This window comes from Stegostoma tigrinum, chromosome 17 (assembly GCF_030684315.1).
Source record: "Stegostoma tigrinum isolate sSteTig4 chromosome 17, sSteTig4.hap1, whole genome shotgun sequence".
NCBI classification, from domain to species: Eukaryota; Metazoa; Chordata; class Chondrichthyes; order Orectolobiformes; family Stegostomatidae; genus Stegostoma; species Stegostoma tigrinum.
In genome coordinates, this window is record NC_081370.1 from 17,961,707 (window position 1) to 17,979,786 (window position 18,080).

Consider the following 18,080-nt stretch of genomic DNA (forward strand, 5'->3'; position numbering starts at 1 on the left):
ATCTCATCTCTTTATCCCTTGGCATAGATTTTCAAGAACACCTGCCAAAGAGAAAAGGAATAAATATTCATGAAATTTAAGAATAAGTAATTTACATAGTCATTTGAGTATGTACATAACTGTTAATCAGTGTTTACAGCAGGGAAAACAGGTTGCAGGTGTTTTGCGCAAGCGAGTCTGGACTTTGATACAATATGTCACGGAGCTAGAATGGTTTCGGAAGTGACACATCATCGGCTTGAACACGCGAAGAAGACTGGTTCGTCATTACCTAATGTAATTACAGGCAGAAATCTTATATATCTACAATTAATGTGTATTGTCGTACAGGAGGTCTTTGTTATTCTTAATAGATACATTTTATAAAATCTGACCGTTAGTGAAAGAAAAAGAAATTATTTTCCAAAAGAAGAATTAATCAATTTTCGGCAACAGGGTTGAAATAATGACTTAAGTACAAAACAGCTGAAGAGTACGGGAGAGTATATGGAAAACAATATCGGGGGAACGAATAGCCAGACCCTTCTATTTAATATTAAAAAGAATAGTGTTCCTTTGAAGTCTAAACATAAACACAGCCTTGACGTTACCATCTCTCAAATTTGTCTGTAAAGAACACAAACTTACAACGCGGCATCGTACCACAATAAAAGAAGCGGAAAACCGAGTTACAGCACTCGCACCTGTTAAAGACACTCCGCCTCCCCGCGCCCACCACATAACAGAGATTGCCCAGTATCATTGAGGCGTTGGATGACGTTCACATAGATAGGTTCCGAAACCTGTGCTTCGCCGCCATTGGCTTGTTCTCCAAATGCCACTGAATTTAAAAGTTTAAACTAGCGCGTAGCCCGCTGTTGGTAGCTGGTATTCGATTTGCCTGGAATCTTCCGGTAAGTACCTAGTACTGGGGCGAGGGCTGTTTGAGGACGGTCGCCTTTTGGAAGGATGAGAGGGTGTCAGCTCTGTCTGCTCATGTACTCCCTCTCAGTGAAGTGCGTTCAGCAACTTTCAAGAGCTAGCTATGCTGGGAGAAATGCTGCCATCTCTGAGCAATGAAACAGCCCCAATTTGAGGCTTGGTTTAATTAATTGTGTTAATTATAAACTTAATACAATTATTTTTAACCAGTCCTTTATTTTCTTCTGTGTACCTGCCACATTGCTTTTATTGTCCTTCGCCCTTGCCCTACGTTTGAAAACTGCTAACACAAACCGTGATCCAACAAATGCCATGGATGGAATTTGCAAATACCATTGATTAGTAATCTGTAAATAACATTTTATAGACTGGGCTAGGTAGGAGATATACAACTAACAATTCTTGACAAAGAAGCTAGTTCAACTTGAAGTATTTATACTTGTAATTGGTAATGTTTATAAGACTTGATTTGCAGGGCATTGGTGGCAGATAGAGATGGGTAACTGAACACAACTTTTACATGAGAATTAATTAATACGGAGGCTCTGCATTGCATCCCCTCTTGCATGTCCTTACTGAATAATTAGCTAAGTTTAGAAAGATGGAGGTAAATGCAGAAGGAGTAAATAACAAGGATTGCTCTACATTTGACTCCCCCGTGTAGAGGCGATGGAAGTGTAGACTAGATGACTGCTTTACTGAGCACCTACTGCTGTCTAGAAAAGTAATCCTGATCTTCCAGCTGCCTGCCACCAACACATCACCATGTTCCAATGCCAACATTTCTGTCTCAAGCCTGCAGCAGTGCTCTAGTGAGCTTCAATACAACCCCTCATCTCCCTAGGTGCCTCAGACTTCAGGACTCAAAATTGAATTTAACCATTTCAGAATTTTTTGTTGTCCATGTTTGTCCTCCCCCATACCCCTAAGGTCCTGTTTTGTATGGGCACAACTAAATGATTTTTCAATCATTTAAACTGTCATTAGCACCCTATCCAGCATTGTTTTATCTCTATCTATTTCTCTGTTTATCATCATTAATGCCTTTGTTTGTCTATATCTTTTTCTCTTCTGAAGTATGGTCACTGAATTCAAAACATTAACTTTGTTTTTCTCTCCACAGATGCTGCCAGACATGCTGGTTTTCTCCAGCACTTTGTTTTTGTTTCAGGTTTCCAGTATCTGTAATTCTTTGTTTTTATTGTATAAGGATAACTGTGTGTCATGCTAAGCTCTACAGGTTTGATAATTTAAAGCTGCTTGCATTTAATTACTCTGACAACACACTAACTGTGTGCTTTTTTTGCCATTTAAGAGCACCATGACTTCAAAAACAGCCATCATATTAGTGGACACTGATAACATGTTGAAGTTTTTTGATGAGAAACTGAATGCTCTTATTGAAGATTTTAAAGGAAATGGAACATGGCTAAAAGAAATCCAGGAGGAAGCCAAAAAGATGTTTATCTGGTGAGAATGCTGCTAAAACTTTAAATGATACTACGCCAAGGAGGAGATATGTTGGCTGAGCTAATCCAAATTTTGTTTAGCCAACTTTGGTAAAAACATGTTTACAAAGATCAAAAAATTAAAGGAATGCAATTTCGTAGCACCGGTCCACAGGATATGATGAGGTGTCCCCTTCCTACATGGAGGTCCTTTCTGAATTCTGATTTTATTTTCATACCCTTTCAATTCTTTACTGCAGATGGAAGGCAGTTGGCATACTAATTTTATGGACTTTTATTCGCTGATTGGAGACATCAAAATATAGCAAGTGGTGAGAGAGAATAGCTAGCTCTTTCTCTGTCTGATGAAAAGAAACTAAGAATCAAAGAATGTGGCTTTTTACAGTCTGCCCTTGTAAATATTGTATTAATGTCCTTTAATGTTTATTGCAAACTAAAATAGGAAGAGAACTGTTTTAAAGCTAAGGGCTGGAAGGAATTCTTGAATATTTGAAGTAACTTGTTGACACTCATTGTACGTAGTGTTTATGCTGCAGTTTTGTTGGAGCAATTGGGGAGGCTGTCAATTGGCAGGCACCAGAAGGTGTGTACAAGGCGAGATTTGGCCAGTCACAACTTACTGATTGTAATTCACATCTGATCACAATTTAACCAAAGGCTGTCAGTCTGAGTTATCTGATTTGGCAGCAGGGTAGCTGAACAGCATGAGTGTGCATAATACTAGAAGAAGCCTTTGGCAAAATTCAGGGGGTGGCTTGCTCGCTCACACACTCGCTCTTCCCCCTTGCTGTTTGTAGTACACTCCTTTAGCTGCATTGTCTTTCGGTTATTGGGTAATGTACAAGGAGCTTGCTGAAAAGAGATTTGAAAAGCAAAACAGTCATCTTAGTGAATGCCATAGACTGGGGCCAATGAACAGCTTCCCAGTTTTTCTTTCCTCCACCTTTTTTGGCACTCGTGTTTTGTCTATTTAAGTATGTGTGGTAAGGAGCTTGGTAGGAAGAGAATTAGGGTTTTCAACTAGTAGGCTTTATATTAACAGTTCATAGATTCCAACCGCAGGAAAACCACTCTTTTAGAATTGGTAATAACTAGTTCTTGTTAAGTACGGGAAACTAGCACATGTCCCATTAAACTAAATCTATCTGACAGTGAGTTTTGAGAAGATTTGTAGCTCAGGTTGAGGTTCTGGATGTGAGTTTGCTCGGTGAGCTGGAAGGTTAGTTTTCAGACATTTCGTCACCATTCTAGGTAACATCATCAGTGAGCCTCCGACGAAGCGCTGGTGTTAAGTCCTGCTTTCTATTTATCTGTTTTGTAACACGCACGAGAATTCCTAGAAGCATGGCATTCCAACTGGAACTCCATCAACAAACACGTTGGTTTGGAGCCAACCTACCATCCTCTGAGAAAAAGAACAGGAAATGACATCACCGATGCAGGAAATGACATCATCAACTTAAGGAAACCTAAACAGATAAATAGAAAGCGGGACATAACACCAGCGCTTCATCGGAGGCTCACTGTTGATGTTACCTAGAATGGTGACGAAACATCTGGGACAAACCTTACAGCTCAGTGAACCAGCTTACATCTCGAACACAATAAAGACCCACTCTCTTGTGGACTGAGAGGACGAGAGTGCTGTCTTGGAGGTGAAAGGAGGACGTCGGGTTGGCTGTGCACCCTTGCGACCAGTGGATCTTAATGCTGGCTTTGGCCTAACGCTGGTTCAGGGGAGCAGCCAACCTGCAACGATGGCTGCGGCAAGTGCTCGTGCCCCAGGTCAGGGGGTCCGGAACACCATCCGTGTTTCTGTAAAGAAGGTGGATGAAGGTGCACCTGTGGACCGCACCTTCTTCGTGAAGAGGGTCCTGTTGGACTGTTGTGGGTTTGCTGCTGCGGACATTTACTGCCTGCAGGATTTCCCCGGAGGAGGTTTTTAGGATGTGACCTTCCGGAGTGCCAAGCTTTGCGAGCGCTTCCTGGAGGTTTTCAAGGAGAAAGGAGGTGAGGGCCCCCTCTCTGTATTGACCGCTGTCCCACTGTTTGTGATGCCAGCGCAGAGGAGCCGTATGGTGACTGTACACATGTACAACCCGCATGTGCCAGCAGTTGATGTCCTGACCTTCCTCGGAAGGTATGTGAAGGTGGAAGGGGACCTAACTGACATGGTGGACCTCTTTGGCATCTGGACGAGTAAGAGGCAGGTCAAGGTGACGCTGAGGATGGGCGCAGACGGGAATGTCGCACACCCACCGTCCAGCTTTGCGATCGGCGGGAGCAGGGGCTACCTGACCTATGCAGGGCAACCTAAAGTCTGCCATGCCTGTGGTAGGCCAGGTCACATGGCAGCCGACTGCAAAGTCACCATCTGCAGGAACTGCAGGGAGGAGGGACACCTTGCAAAGGATTGCCCACGAGAGAGAAGCTGCAACCTTTGCGGGGAAGCGGGCCACTTCTATAGGGCATGCCCGCAGCGGGGTACCACCTACGCCCAGGTCGCCGGCAGGGGAAATGCGGGGCCACCCCCCCCCCCCCCCCCCCGGAGGAGAGGAAGGCACCAGGGCCCAGCAAGGACCCCACTAATGTGCAGGAGGGCCAGGCCGTGCAGGAGGGCCCAGCCCTGCAGGATGGGCCCGAGGCCAGCAAAGCACCCCTGCAGGCTCCGATCCCCCCCGACAACCCGGAGCCAATGGAGGCGGCGACAGGCGACCCAGGGGAGTGGACAACAGTCCGGAAAGCGAGGAGGAAGGTGCGTCGACGGGCCCAGGAACCGCAACAATCAGGAGGGAAGAGGCAGCTACAGGGGGGCTATAAGAGCTCCTCTGACGAGGAGGATTCGGAGAGGGCCCACCCGAAGCAGAAGTTAAAGGTCTTGAGGGGGAAGGAAAGCAGCACCCCGCTTCCAGGTGATGGGAGGCGTCCTGAGGCTCACTCCGACACCCAGTCAAGTGCCGCTGGAGCACTGGAGGGCCCCCCGGAACTTCCAGGTGGGAAGGAGGAAACAGCACGTCCCCAGCCTGATCCGGAGCCGGGCCCTCCTGCCTCCGCACCCCTGACGGGGGGATGCCACCCGGAAGGCAGCACAGACGGTTTCCTGAGCCCAGAGAGCGTCCAGCAGTTAGCCCGGGCAATGGGCATGAAGGGACAGATGGAGGGGCTGGACCCTGGACTTGGGGAGGGTACTGCGGTCACTGCCCACAATGGGGGTACGAATTGCGAGCATGAATGTGCGCAGCGTCAAGTCAACCGCGAGATGTGTGTCCACGTTGGCCTACCTGACCACCATCAAGGCGGACCTCCTGTTTCTGCAGGAGTGCGGGATACCGCACCTCGGCAGGTACGGGAAATGGTCCGGCGCCTGGACCTGTGGGCCTTCGATCTGGTCGGGGGGTAACGACTGTCGCTCTTCGGGCCTGGCTATTCTGCTGCGGGGGCACAACTTCACCATCTCTCAAGTTCAGGAGGTGGTGGGGGGGCGCCTCCTAGTGGCTGACATCACCTATCGGAATGCTCCCCTGAGGCTGATCAACGTGTACGCCCCAGCGGTACGGAGTGAGCGGTTGGCCGTCCTGCAGTGGCTTCCTCCCCTGCTGGCTACGTCCAGGCCGGTCATCCTAGGCGGAGACTTCAACTGCATCATTGATGCAGATGGAAGATCCGGTGTGGGGACAGCGGGTGGGGGGATTCAACTGGACGTCACGTCCAGATTCCTGATGGGCACGGTGAAGGACGCCAAGCTGCTCGACGTCTTCAGCACCCCTGCAGACGGAGCGCAGCAGAGGTACACCTGGTCGCGGCCAGACGGGTCTATCCGCTCAAGGATAGACTTCCTGTTTGTGTCACGGACGTTCTCGGTCAGATCCACTGGTGTCGAGCCGGTGTTCTTCTCTGACCACTGCCTCCTGTTGGCCGACTGTCACTTACAGGACGACCAGCCGGCCGGCAAGGGGACGTGGAAGCTCAACACGACTCTGTTGACCCCAGAGAACGTCGAGGAGCTTAAGAGGGAGTACACCGGTTGGAGAACCGTGAAACCCCTCTTTGAGTCTCCAGGCGACTAGTGGGAGACGGTGAAGGAGAACATCAAGAGGTTCTTTGTCCTCAAGGGTGTTCAGAAGGCAAGAGAGAGGCGGGGAAAGCTGTCGCGACTCCAGAAAAGGGTGCAGAACCTGCTCCTTCTGCAGTCGATGGGGGTCGATGTCACGGAGGACCTCCGCGAGGTGAGGGGCCAGCAAGCCTCGCTCTTCGCCGCGGAGGCCTCCAGGATAATCTTCCGGCCCAGGGTCCGCTCCGTGGAGCAGGACGAGACGTGCTCGCGTTTCTTCTTTCAGAAGGTGCACAAAGAGAGCTCTGTGCTTAGCCGGCTGAAGGAGGACGACGGCTCGGTGACGTCGTCTCGGCCCGACGTTTTGAGGATCAGCAGATCCTTCTATGCCGGACTGTACGACACGAAGCCCATGGACAGCACGGCCTCCGAGTCGTTCCTGTCGTCTATCACGGAGGTCTTAGACGACGGCACGAGGGAGTGGCTGGACCGGCCGATATCCCTGGACGAGCTGGCCAGAGCCCTCAAGTCCTTGCAGAGGAATAGGACTCCCGGAAGTGATGGCTTACCGGTCGAGCTGTATTCTGCTCTGTGGGGCCTGGTCGGCCAGGACCTGCTGGAGGTGTACGATAGTGCGCTTCGGGCAGGGGAAATGTGCAAGTCCATGAGGAAGGGCATCATCGCCCTCATTTACAAGAGGAAGGGGGAGAGGGAAGAAATTAAGAATTGGCGTCCCATTTCACTTTTGAACGTGGATTACAAAATCCTGGCCAAGGTCATTGCCAACCGGGTCAGGTCTGTCCTGGAGTCGGTGATTCACCCTGACCAAACCTGTGCTGTGCCGGGCAGGAAGATCGCTGAGAGCCTCGCGCTCATCAGGGATACGATCGCCTACGTACGGGACAGGCGGGTGGACACCTGCCTCGTCAGCCTGGACCAGGAGAAGGCCTTCGACAGGGTCTCTCATGCTTACATGAGGGACGTCCTCTCCAAATTGGGGTTCGGGGAGGGCATCCGCAATTGGATCCGGCTGCTCTACGCCAACATCGTTAGCGCAGTCTCGATCAACGGGTGGGAATCAGACAGTTTTCCTGTTAGATCTGGAGTCAGGCAGGGCTGCCCGCTCTCTCCTGCCTTGTTCGTGTGCTGTGTGGAGCCCTTCGCCGCCTCCATCAGGAAAGACGTGAGCCTGAAGGGCGTGACTATCCCAGGCAGCGGAGGCCTTCAGGTCAAGACCTCCCTGTACATGGATGATGTCGCCGTCTTCTGCACCGATCGTCGGTCGGTGAGTAGGCTGTTGGACATCTGCGGCCAGTTTGAACTGGCCTCGGGTGCCAAAGTCAATAGGGGTAAGAGCGAGGTCATGTTCTTCGGGAACTGGGACGACCGCTCCTTCATCCCCTTCACCGTCAGGACAGACTACCTGAAGGTGCTGGGTGTTTGGTTTGGTGGAGCTGGGGCATGCACTAAGACTTGGGAGGAGCGTATCTCCAAATTTAAGCAGAAGCTGGGCAGGTGGACGCTCCGGTCCCCCTCCATCGCAGGTAAGAACCTGGTTGTCAGGTGCGAGGGGCTTTCGGTACTGTTGTATGTGGCGCAGGCCTGGCCTATTACCTGGGCCTGCGCCGCTGCGGTCACCCGGGCCATCTTCCACTTCATTTGGGGGTCGAGGATGGACCGGGTCCGCAGAGATACCATGTACAAAGACCTGGGAAATGGGGGAAAGGGCGTACCGAACGCCACCCTCGCCCTGACGGCTACCTTTGTGTGTGGCTGCATCAAGCTGTGTGTAGATCCTCAGTTCGCAAACACCAAGTGTCACTACTTACTGAGGTTCTACCTGTCCCCGGTGTTGCGAAGGATGGGCCTGGCCTCGTTGCCGCGGAACGCTCCGAGTAGTTGGACCGTTCCGTACCACCTGTCCTTCGTGGAGAAATTTTTGAAAGGAAACACCTTTGACCACAAGGCCGTCAGGCAGTGGTCAGCACGTAGTATCCTCGGGACCCTTCGGGAAAAGGAGAGGGTGGATCCCGTCGTGTGGTTCCCCATGCAGACTGCCAAAGTCGTTTGGCAGAATGCCTCATCGCCAGAACTTTCAAACAAGCACAAGGACGTTGCTTGGCTGGCGGTGAGAGGGGCTCTGCCAGTGAGATCCTTTATGCATGCCCGGAATCTCTGCACCACCGCACGCTGCCCTCGAGGTGGCTGCAGGGGGGACGAGACTGTTGATCACCTCCTTCTGGAGTGTGCCTATGCGCAGGAGGTCTGGAGGGGGATGCAGTGGTATTTGTCGAGGTTCGTCCCGAGCAGATCCGTGACGCGGGACTCCGTGCTCTACGGGCTGTTTCTGGGGACGCACACCGAGACCAACATCAACTGCGCCTGGAGGACCATCAATGCGGTGAAGGACGCTCTTTGGTCTGCCCGCAACTTGCTGGTCTGCCAGCTGAAAGAACTGACCCCGACCGAGTGTTGCAGACTGGCGCACTCCAAGGTCCAGGGCTACGTGCTGAGGGACGCGCTAAAGCTTGGGGCAGCCGCCGCCAAGGCGCGGTGGGGAAAGACCACCGTATGAGCCCCCTCGTCCAGAAAAGGGAAAAGAATCCTATCTGGTAACTGGGCCGAGCTGGCGCCTTCCCCAACTGGTCAGGGGACCAACTGGGACTGTGCGGGGTGACGACTGCCGGGGCGGTTTCTTTGCTTTGTTTTTTTTTTCTGTTTTGTTTTTTTTTTCCCTTTATTTGGTGTACGTACCCCCGGGTAACCCGGAGTGGCTTGCATGACTGGGTAGGTGTATAAATGTTTTATTTTTTGTACATTCTATGAATAAAGTATATTTTTTCAAATTAAAAAAAAAAGGTGACGAAACGTCTGAAAACTAATCTTCCAGCTCAGCGAGCAAACTCGCATCCAGAATCTATCTGACAGATAAAATTGGGGGATTGAGCAAAACTTATAATTTTGTTTGTCTTTAATCTGAGAATATTTAGTCTGTATTTCTAGTTCACAATGACTATCCACCTGCCTAGTAGATGCTGTCCAACTACCCGGTAGTTATTGTCAAGCTAATGATTCTTGGTCCACACAGCCAGACCCGTTGACTTCTGAGTTCAAACAAGGCAAGAGTGTAAACAACTCGTAAAAGGTCACATAACATTTTGTTTAAAAAACAGAATTTGCAGCATCTCCTTCAACTGCCCTTGGTTTAGTACTATCCTTTTCCCATCTTGGTCCACAATCAAAATAGTTGTTGAATTGAAGTTAATATATAGCTCCAAATGATCCGGGTCAATGTTGATGTTTTTTGTTCCACTCCACCAACTCCATCCTTCAATATCTAACTCCTATGTACCAAACCCTCTGTTTCCTTGTATTTATCCAGCCTGTCCTTGAATGCAACAATACTATTTGTCTCAATTGCCCTGTGGTTGAGTTTTGTATTCTTGTAACTCTGGGTTAGTTTGAGTGAGAGTAAAACTGAAATGACAGGGTGCCACAGACCAACATGGCAAAGTGGTATAAAAGAGTAGATTGCTGAAGGGGGGAAAAAAATAAACCTAGGTGTAATGTCGCTGTATAGATTGGTTGTTTAGATTCCAGATGTGGAGTGAGTAGTAAAGCAGCTGTAAATGTCAATGCCAAGGAGTAAAGTGTTTTTTTTTTTTAAAATCTTCAAGTACAAATACAAGTCAGTACAACACAGGTTGATGACTAGACTTATTTGTACATCTCTAAAACCATAAACATGAGAACACAGAAGAAGGCAACTTGGCCTATCATACCAGTGTGACTCTGAGTAAGCATTTCACTTGATGGCATTTTCCTGCTTTCTCCCCATCATCTTTTTCTAATTTGTTTTTCAAACAGCGGGCAACTTCTTTGACCAACCACTTAATTAGGCTGGTCCGTCCACTGGGCTAATTGATGGGGCTGCTGCCATGATTAATACCCTAGGTCCTGATGAACTTCATCCTACGGCCTTAAAAGGTGTGGTTACCCCGAAGGAAAGAAACAGTAGAGTGTGCAAATGACATGTACTGTGAATAAATAGGATTTCCAGAGAATGTCTGTCTGAAAAGTTATTGCATTAAAGATTATTGCACAAAGTAGGTGTTCATTGTGTAGTGGGTAACATTAGTATGGATAGATGATTGGCTTGCAGAGAAGAGTCTCCACAAATTGATCTCTTTCTGATCAGAAGGATGTGATGAAAAGGGTCTACTGTGGATTTTTAGAATATAATTAATGAATATGACTTAGATGAGGGGAACAAAAGTACGGTAAACTTGCAGATGACATCTTCCTATCTTTGTACTGTATGATACCAGGTGTATTTTAATATGGGGGAAAATCTAGCTTTCTTCCTGTTTGTCAGAAGTGGAAAAATAGTGTAAATTGGAGAACAACTGAAGAATTTCAAAGTGCGCAGAGATGTAAGTTTTTTTGAGCGTGTGTCAAAGTCAGTAAGCAAATCAACTTTGTGCATGGGATGCTGTCCTATGTGAGGAACTGAGTGTTAAACTAAGATGATTTTTATTCTTCAGGGCATTGCTGAGAACACAGTTCAAATACTTTGTGCAGTTTTGATCTCCTTGGAAGGATGTAAATGGAGGTGGCACACAGTAGGTTTGAGCTTGGTGTGTTTACTTCAGGAAAGAATGAACAGGCTGTTTACTCCCACTGGAGTTCAAGAGCGAGGGATGACTTGATGTGTACAAGATCCTGAATGGTCTTGACACTGCACTTGGAAAAGATGTTCCTCTTGTGGAAAATCTGGAACTTGAGGACACTGTGTATAAAAATAATTAGGAGTTCTTTTTAGGTTTGAGATAAAAATTCTTTTTGAGGGTTGTGGGACTTTGGAATGCCGTGGAGTTATGGCCACTGAGTTGAAGGTGAAGGTAGATTTTTGGGCAAAGTAATCAAAGTTTATTGAGGGTGGATGCAAATATAGAATTCCAATCACTGACCTTCACTGATTTTATTGAATGGTAGAGCAGTCTCAAGGGATTGAATGGTCTACCTCTGTCCCTGATCCACGTTTGTACACTAACCACTTGCTGCATGAAAAGGTTTTCTTTTTGCCTATCACGTATTAATTTAGTCTGTACCTCCTTGTTCTTGATCTTTTCACAAATGGTGACAAGGTTTTTCCCTATTTTCTCTGTAGACCTCATGATTTTGAACATCTCTATTCAATGTCCCCTTGGGTCCTCCAAGGAAAACAATCCTAACTTCTACAATCTATCTCCATGTAGAGTTCCTCATCCCTAGAACCATTCACATGAATAAAATTTAGTGTTTGGTTTTGTTAAACATTTATTGTAGTAACTAGAGGCACAGCAGAAGTCCTAAATGCCATGATGTGCATGATGCCTCAAGGTTTCCTCTGTCCTGTCAGAAGAATCTGAATGCCCCGGTATGTGAATCTCAAATCAGAATGCAGTTACAGCAAATTATTAGGAAAGTACATGGAGATTTATTGCCAGGGGTTGGAATATAAATGGTGGGGCAATCTTAGTACAACACATGAGGAGGGATTGCCTAATAAATAAAGGTTAAACATGTTGGGATTTGTTTGAAAATTTAGAATGAGAGGTGATCTCATTGAAGCACGTAGGATTCTTATAGTTCAGCGAGCCTGGTAGCATCTGTGAAGGAAAGAACAGAGTTAAGGTTTCGGGTCTAGCGACTCTTCCTCAGAATTGAGGAAGCTCTGAGGGAGGGTCACCACCGGACCTGAAACATTAATTCTGTTTTTCCCTTCATAGATGCTACCAGACCTGCTGAGCTTTTCCAGCAACTTTGCTTTTGTTCCTGATTTACTGCATCCACAGTTCTTTTGGTTTTTTTAATTGAGGATTCTTTAGAGGCTTGATAAGGTAAATGCTGAGAGATACTCCCTTTGTGAGAGAGCCTAATACTAGAAGGCATTGTGTCAGAAATAAGGGGCACGATGTATAATTTGGAACTGATCTGAGGAGGAATTTCTTGAGGGTTGAGTCTTCTGAACTCCTTGCACAGACAGCTGTGGATGGAGTGTTCTTGTTTATATTTAAGTCTGAGACATATCCTTGGATCAATGGGCTAATCAAAAGTCATGGGAAAAGGTAAAGAAGCGAATAAGAGTAATGTCAGATCAATCGTGATCCTGTGGAGTGGGGTCAAGGGGCCAAACTGCCTATTCCTGTTCCTATTTCTGATCCTGTGGCAACTACAATGGAGTTGATGAGATCCCACTAACAGTGCTGTGTACATCTCAATATTTAAAAACACTACATTTGGAGGCGGTTCACTAGGTGATTTTTTTTTTGGCATGAGGATCGAGAGGTGAAATTAGTGCAGGTTAAGCTATATTCACTGGAGTTGTGATACTGTGATATTAGCTTGGAACTGTATAAAGATGTTGGTTAGACCTTGACCTAGAGTATTGAGTGTAGCTGTGGAATCCACACTATAGGAGAGATGGGATTGCATGGAAAAGGTACAGAGATTTACCAGCATGTTGCCCAGGCTGGAGAGTTTTTGAAGAGTGTTTTGGATGGACTGGGGTTCTCTTTTTTTTTGAAACAGAAGACTGAATGAGCCCAGGATTTGACATGCATAAAATTGAAGGGTGTAGGCAAGAAGAAATGTTTCCCTTGCTGAAGGAATCAAATGACCAGGTGGCATAGAATTAAGGACAAAAGGAGGAGTTTTAGAGGGGATAAGAATTTTTGTTCCCACCCACCCAGAGTGTGGTGAGAATCTGGAGCTCTCTACCTGTAAGAGTAGTGGGGGCAGAAACCTTAACATTTTGAGTCGTCCACTTCACCAATGATCTAAAATAGTCACTCAGTTCTTAACATCAGAATTCCCAGTGTGAAAGCACACCGTTTGGCCCATCGAGTCCACATCAACCCTCTGAAGAGTATCCCATCCCTGTAACCCTGACTTTTCTATGTCTAATCCACAGTCCAAGGACGTGCAGATTAGGTGGGAGGAAACCAGAGCACCTGGATGAAACCCACACAGATATGGGGAAAATATTTGTTTGTGTGGAGTTTGCAGTGTCACTCAAGGGTGGAATTGAACCTGAGTCCCTGGTGCTGTGAGGCAGCAGTGCTAACCACTGAGCGACCATGCCACCCTAGGTTTTTGATTATGTATTTTACTACAAAAAAAATGTAATGCAGACTGCCCAAAATGCTACTGAATCGAATAGAAAGATCCTCAGACTGTGTCTCGAATCATTTAAGCCTTCCTTCATGCACCTACCGTCCCCTATAACGAGAAGGCAGAAATCAGATAGGCTCTGCTAAATAGCATTTACCAATTATACACCTTGATTTTAAACTTGCATAGTACTTTAAATTTGCATATTATTTTATTCAGCCATGCGGAAGCAGTGTCACCCACTGAAGACTCAATTCATGAAGACATAGGAGCATCGAGTGACAATCTGGGGAAATACAGGACCAATACTATCAAAATCTGTCCAATTTTCTTGCATGTTGCATGTAGTTGTAGATTTTCCAATGTGAAGCTACAACTCTGTCACCATGCATTTATTTAGATCTATACCTGTGATGCCAAGACACACAAGGTTATGGGCTAAGTGCTGGAACGTGGGATTAGAATAATTAGGTGGTTATTTTTGACTGGTACAGACTCAATGGGCCAAAAGGCCTTTGTCTATGCTGTCGCCAGATAAAGGGAACCTTGGCAGGGAAGGGGTGACCAACAAGTGTTTGGGAGGGAGTTGTGAATGTCTTGTAGCAGTATCATATTCCTAATGCAAAAGTTGGGTACAGATGTCTTGAATGAGCCTTCCTACATGCTGCTCAGTATGTTGTGTGGGAAGGTGATTCCAGCATGGACAATCTCCAACCTGCCACAGTGGTATAAAGCATTCACGTAGTCACATCAGAGCGTCTGCTGACCTCTGGGTGGGAAGGCCACATTTTGTGCCTCCTGTCACTAAGCATTGTTTTCTTCTCCTCCTCCATGGGTATGATCACTTAAGGTACGCCAAGTATTAAGCCTCCATTTCTTTATTGCCAACAGTCAGCATGTAGCTATAATTCACGGCCATGGATTCAGATTTTATTTTGACACTGCTAAGTACATCTGCTGTTACTTTTGGCAATATAAAAGCAATTTTTGTGCTATTCAACCACTTGTGGTGAAAAAAGACACAATCTAATTCTCTTATTGTCAGATTTTAAATTAGAGAAAGCAATCCTGATCAGCTTTACCAAATACCTCTAGAACCTGCACAACAATTCCAAATCCCCTCTCCCCTGCTTGCTCAAGTTGTGGTGAATGTTGTGTTACCTCTACCTATTTAACACAAGTAACTACATCTGAGACTGGAGGTTTTAATCAGATTGCTTGGTCTTAATGTCTGATCTCACCACCTCGGTCAATTTCAGCATTATCTTGGGCCTATTGTGTTCTGCTCTCACTTTCATTTTTTCAAAGAAGAACGACTAAAACACACACACCATCTCCCAAGGCCCACACTTTCCTTACTTTCTGGCTATAATGCTCCTGACTGCCTGACGCAGTCTCAATTGTCCAATCTTCATTTCCTTCTGCTCTGCCATTGTCTACTCTAAAAATGTTCATAGATACTAAAAAAGTACTAACGAATAGTGAAAGTAGATGTAAGTCCAAAACACAGGTTAAATGAACAAGCAGAGAAAAGGTTGGCATATTTGATGTGAGGTAGTAAGAGGAACAATGGGAGTTAGTCTAAATGTAGAAGAGAAAAAGTGATGGGAATTTGTGGGTCTTGGGTATAAAGGTTATTTCATAAAGCAATATTAAAGTTTACATCAGTTTTTTTTTGGTGTATTTATTCCAAAGTACTTTAGTAGATAAGAGTTTTTAACGGATAAGCTACTTTGATTTGAATCAATGATTTCGGCACTGTAATGGCTAGACTGAATTAGAGTTAGGATATGACTACACTTTTATTAAAATTTTGAGAAATGATGTAGTTGAAATATTTCAAATTGAAATGTAGACCCCAAATATGGGGATGTAATATAATTCAAAGCGTGCGGCATAAATGTGAAGAGACTTCTTTTAAATGGAATGTGAAAAGGTTAGAATGTCATAGATGACAAGTTGTTGAAGTAATCCTTCAAAGAATTCCATTAAACAGGGTTGCTACTTCAAATCATCAAAACCAATCAAAATAGCAATGTTAGATTCTGTGGATGTGAGATTCCATTGTAATATTTCAGAGGCATATTCACCAGTATTTATAATGCAGCTGACATCTAAACACATAATACAGTATTTACCACACTTCTGTTTTAAGCTTTTGCTGTGTGCAGATTGGTTCATATTTTCTACAGCAGTTGCTATACTGACATGGTAATTGATTGTTAGCTTGTGAAGTGATTTAAAATGTCCTGAAGTTGAAAGGGATTATACAAAATGAAAGTCTTTTTAATGAATTAAAAACTTCTCATTTGATTCCTGAACTGTTAGAGGGCATTTAAGCTACAGTTGAGAAATTTTTGCAATTTGGCTTGGGAAGGAAAGAAGTAGACTTTGGAAAAGAAAATAGGTTACGGTTCCTGTTTGCAGTAGCTTAACCTGTCCTAGAAATTGATTTGAAAGGATAATAAATATAACTAGTGTGTCCTCCCATAACTATTTCCACAAGCCAAATAAACTATCCCCACTTTTTACAAAAATCAAGTGCTGTTGATATTGGAAATCTGAAATAAGTACACAACATACTACGTGTTTAGCAGATCTGGCAGCATCTGAATCTGAGGGGGACGAGAGTCAAAACTTCTCTTGCCTCTGCACAGACGCTGTCAGACTTGCTGAGCATTAATAGCATTTTATGCTTTGATACCACCACATGCTATCTAAGACGCACTCTAGAAGAGATCATGTCAAGTAAGATATCAGCAGGCATGAAACTGTACCCCTACAACAGTTGTTCCTTGAGATGAAGGAGTTTATAATTAGGGGAAAAAGGGTACGCAAAGTAATGATTTTGAAATAAGTTTTTTTTTAATACTTGCATGAACCAAGAAATTCACTTTACTTGGTACAAAGTAAAAACTATCTGAAGTGATTTAACTCTACCACTTCCATTATTTAGATGCCCAATTTCAAACAAGACTTAGTTTTCATTTCTTCAATTAATTAAAACTTCCATTGTCAGGCAGTCTATTTTAAACCCAAATGGTTGTTTATTCACTTTTCTAATATGAGGCAGTAAAATGCAGTGAATTTGATCAGTTTATTCACTTGTTAAATGTTAAGTTTCTCACTTCTGACTAACACTCAACTGACTCAAACATTCACTTCTCACTTGAGATGTAATCTGTTTTGCTTTCTGCACCAATTCTTCCTCTGCAAGCTTGATGTTTTCTCAAACTTGTAATTGAGAAAACATCAGTTGCTAGATACCATGAAAGTATTGTTAGATCTGTATTTTTAAGCAAGTTTATGGTGGACACTTGGATATTTCTTCTTGTACTCATTGCTATTCTCCTGCCTCTGGCATTGTGGTGGGCTTAGCATTTCCCCCTAAACTGCCCAGCGACATTTATTTCAAGAAAAATTGGTTCAGTACTAATGTTCTTACACTAAGTCACAAGACCAATGACCCCTTCAACCTGTCATTCACTAATTTAATAAAGGGGCGTTGTAGAGAAAAATTAATGTATCTTATCACTTCCAAAAGAAACACTAACTTGTGTTTTCCAGTAACTTTAATGAAGAGCCAGAGTTGATGCCAAAAACACCTTCAGAAAGAAAACGACTTAGGAGGCGTTCATCTGTAATCTGGGATTCAAATAAGAGGTAAGGGTATCGATGCTATTTAGTGAACATTTGCATTAGCATCAAACCCACCTAAATTGTTTTCATTGTGATTTAAAAGCCATAATCCCCTACAGATATGAATTGCCTTTTTTTTTAAACTATAAAGTTTTTTTTTTGTTTCTCCACTGATGTTACACTGAAAGGTCATCTTGGGGTGGTTTGGCATCACTAATTTTGAAAACCCAAAATGACAGCCGAATAAACTTATCCAACTGTGGCGCAACTCAGATCTGAATGAATTGTTCTGATTTTCTTGGGCAGGATAAATGGTGTGTCCTGTTTACCCAGGATGGTTGGAGATGTGCAAAACCTTCCTCTTTACTTTCCCAACAAGATAAAAATGCACACAACCCGATCCTGCAATTAATATTTTTAAACAATGGTGATCAGGGTGAAAGGTAAAGGATGAGGTTCGTTATGCTCTGTAGTTTCCTTTTTAAGCTATTTGAGACTTGGAAGAATTATGAGCTAATATAGTTCAGCGAATTGCTTCTCTTTGCAAAAACTAATGAAAAATCACTTCCACTTGTTGACTTGCTTGGTAAAAGCAGTGTGTAACTTAATTGTGCAGTTTGGAAGATATGAATGAATTACAGGTCTCTGGTTAGTTAGCTGGTATTACATGTGTTGTTAGCTAGTTTAAATGCCTCAGAATGCATTGGGAGAACATTAAATATCTCCATTAGATAATCCTCAAAATAGTGAAGTGCTTCTTGGAAGACAAATTCTCCGCTTTCACCACCGTGTTTCTGTTTATTAATCCTATTCCAACAAAACACTTAGATTCAACATCGTTCCTT

The 18,080-nt window shown here is 44.9% G+C and overlaps 1 protein-coding gene across 2 annotated transcripts in view; it reads left to right on the forward strand.

The window, feature by feature from the left end:
• The first annotated feature begins 514 nt into the window (after positions 1–514).
• LOC125459420 (inner centromere protein-like) overlaps positions 515–18,080 on the forward strand; it is a 59,810-nt gene continuing 42,244 nt past the window's right edge. For both annotated transcript variants that reach the window (XM_048545847.1, XM_048545849.1), the window contains exons 1-3: positions 515–893; positions 2,237–2,391; positions 17,164–17,259. In XM_048545847.1, coding sequence (XP_048401804.1) covers positions 2,243–2,391; positions 17,164–17,259 — 245 coding nt within the window. In that variant the 5' untranslated portion in view covers positions 515–893; positions 2,237–2,242. The remainder of the gene's footprint in view (positions 894–2,236; positions 2,392–17,163; positions 17,260–18,080) is intronic.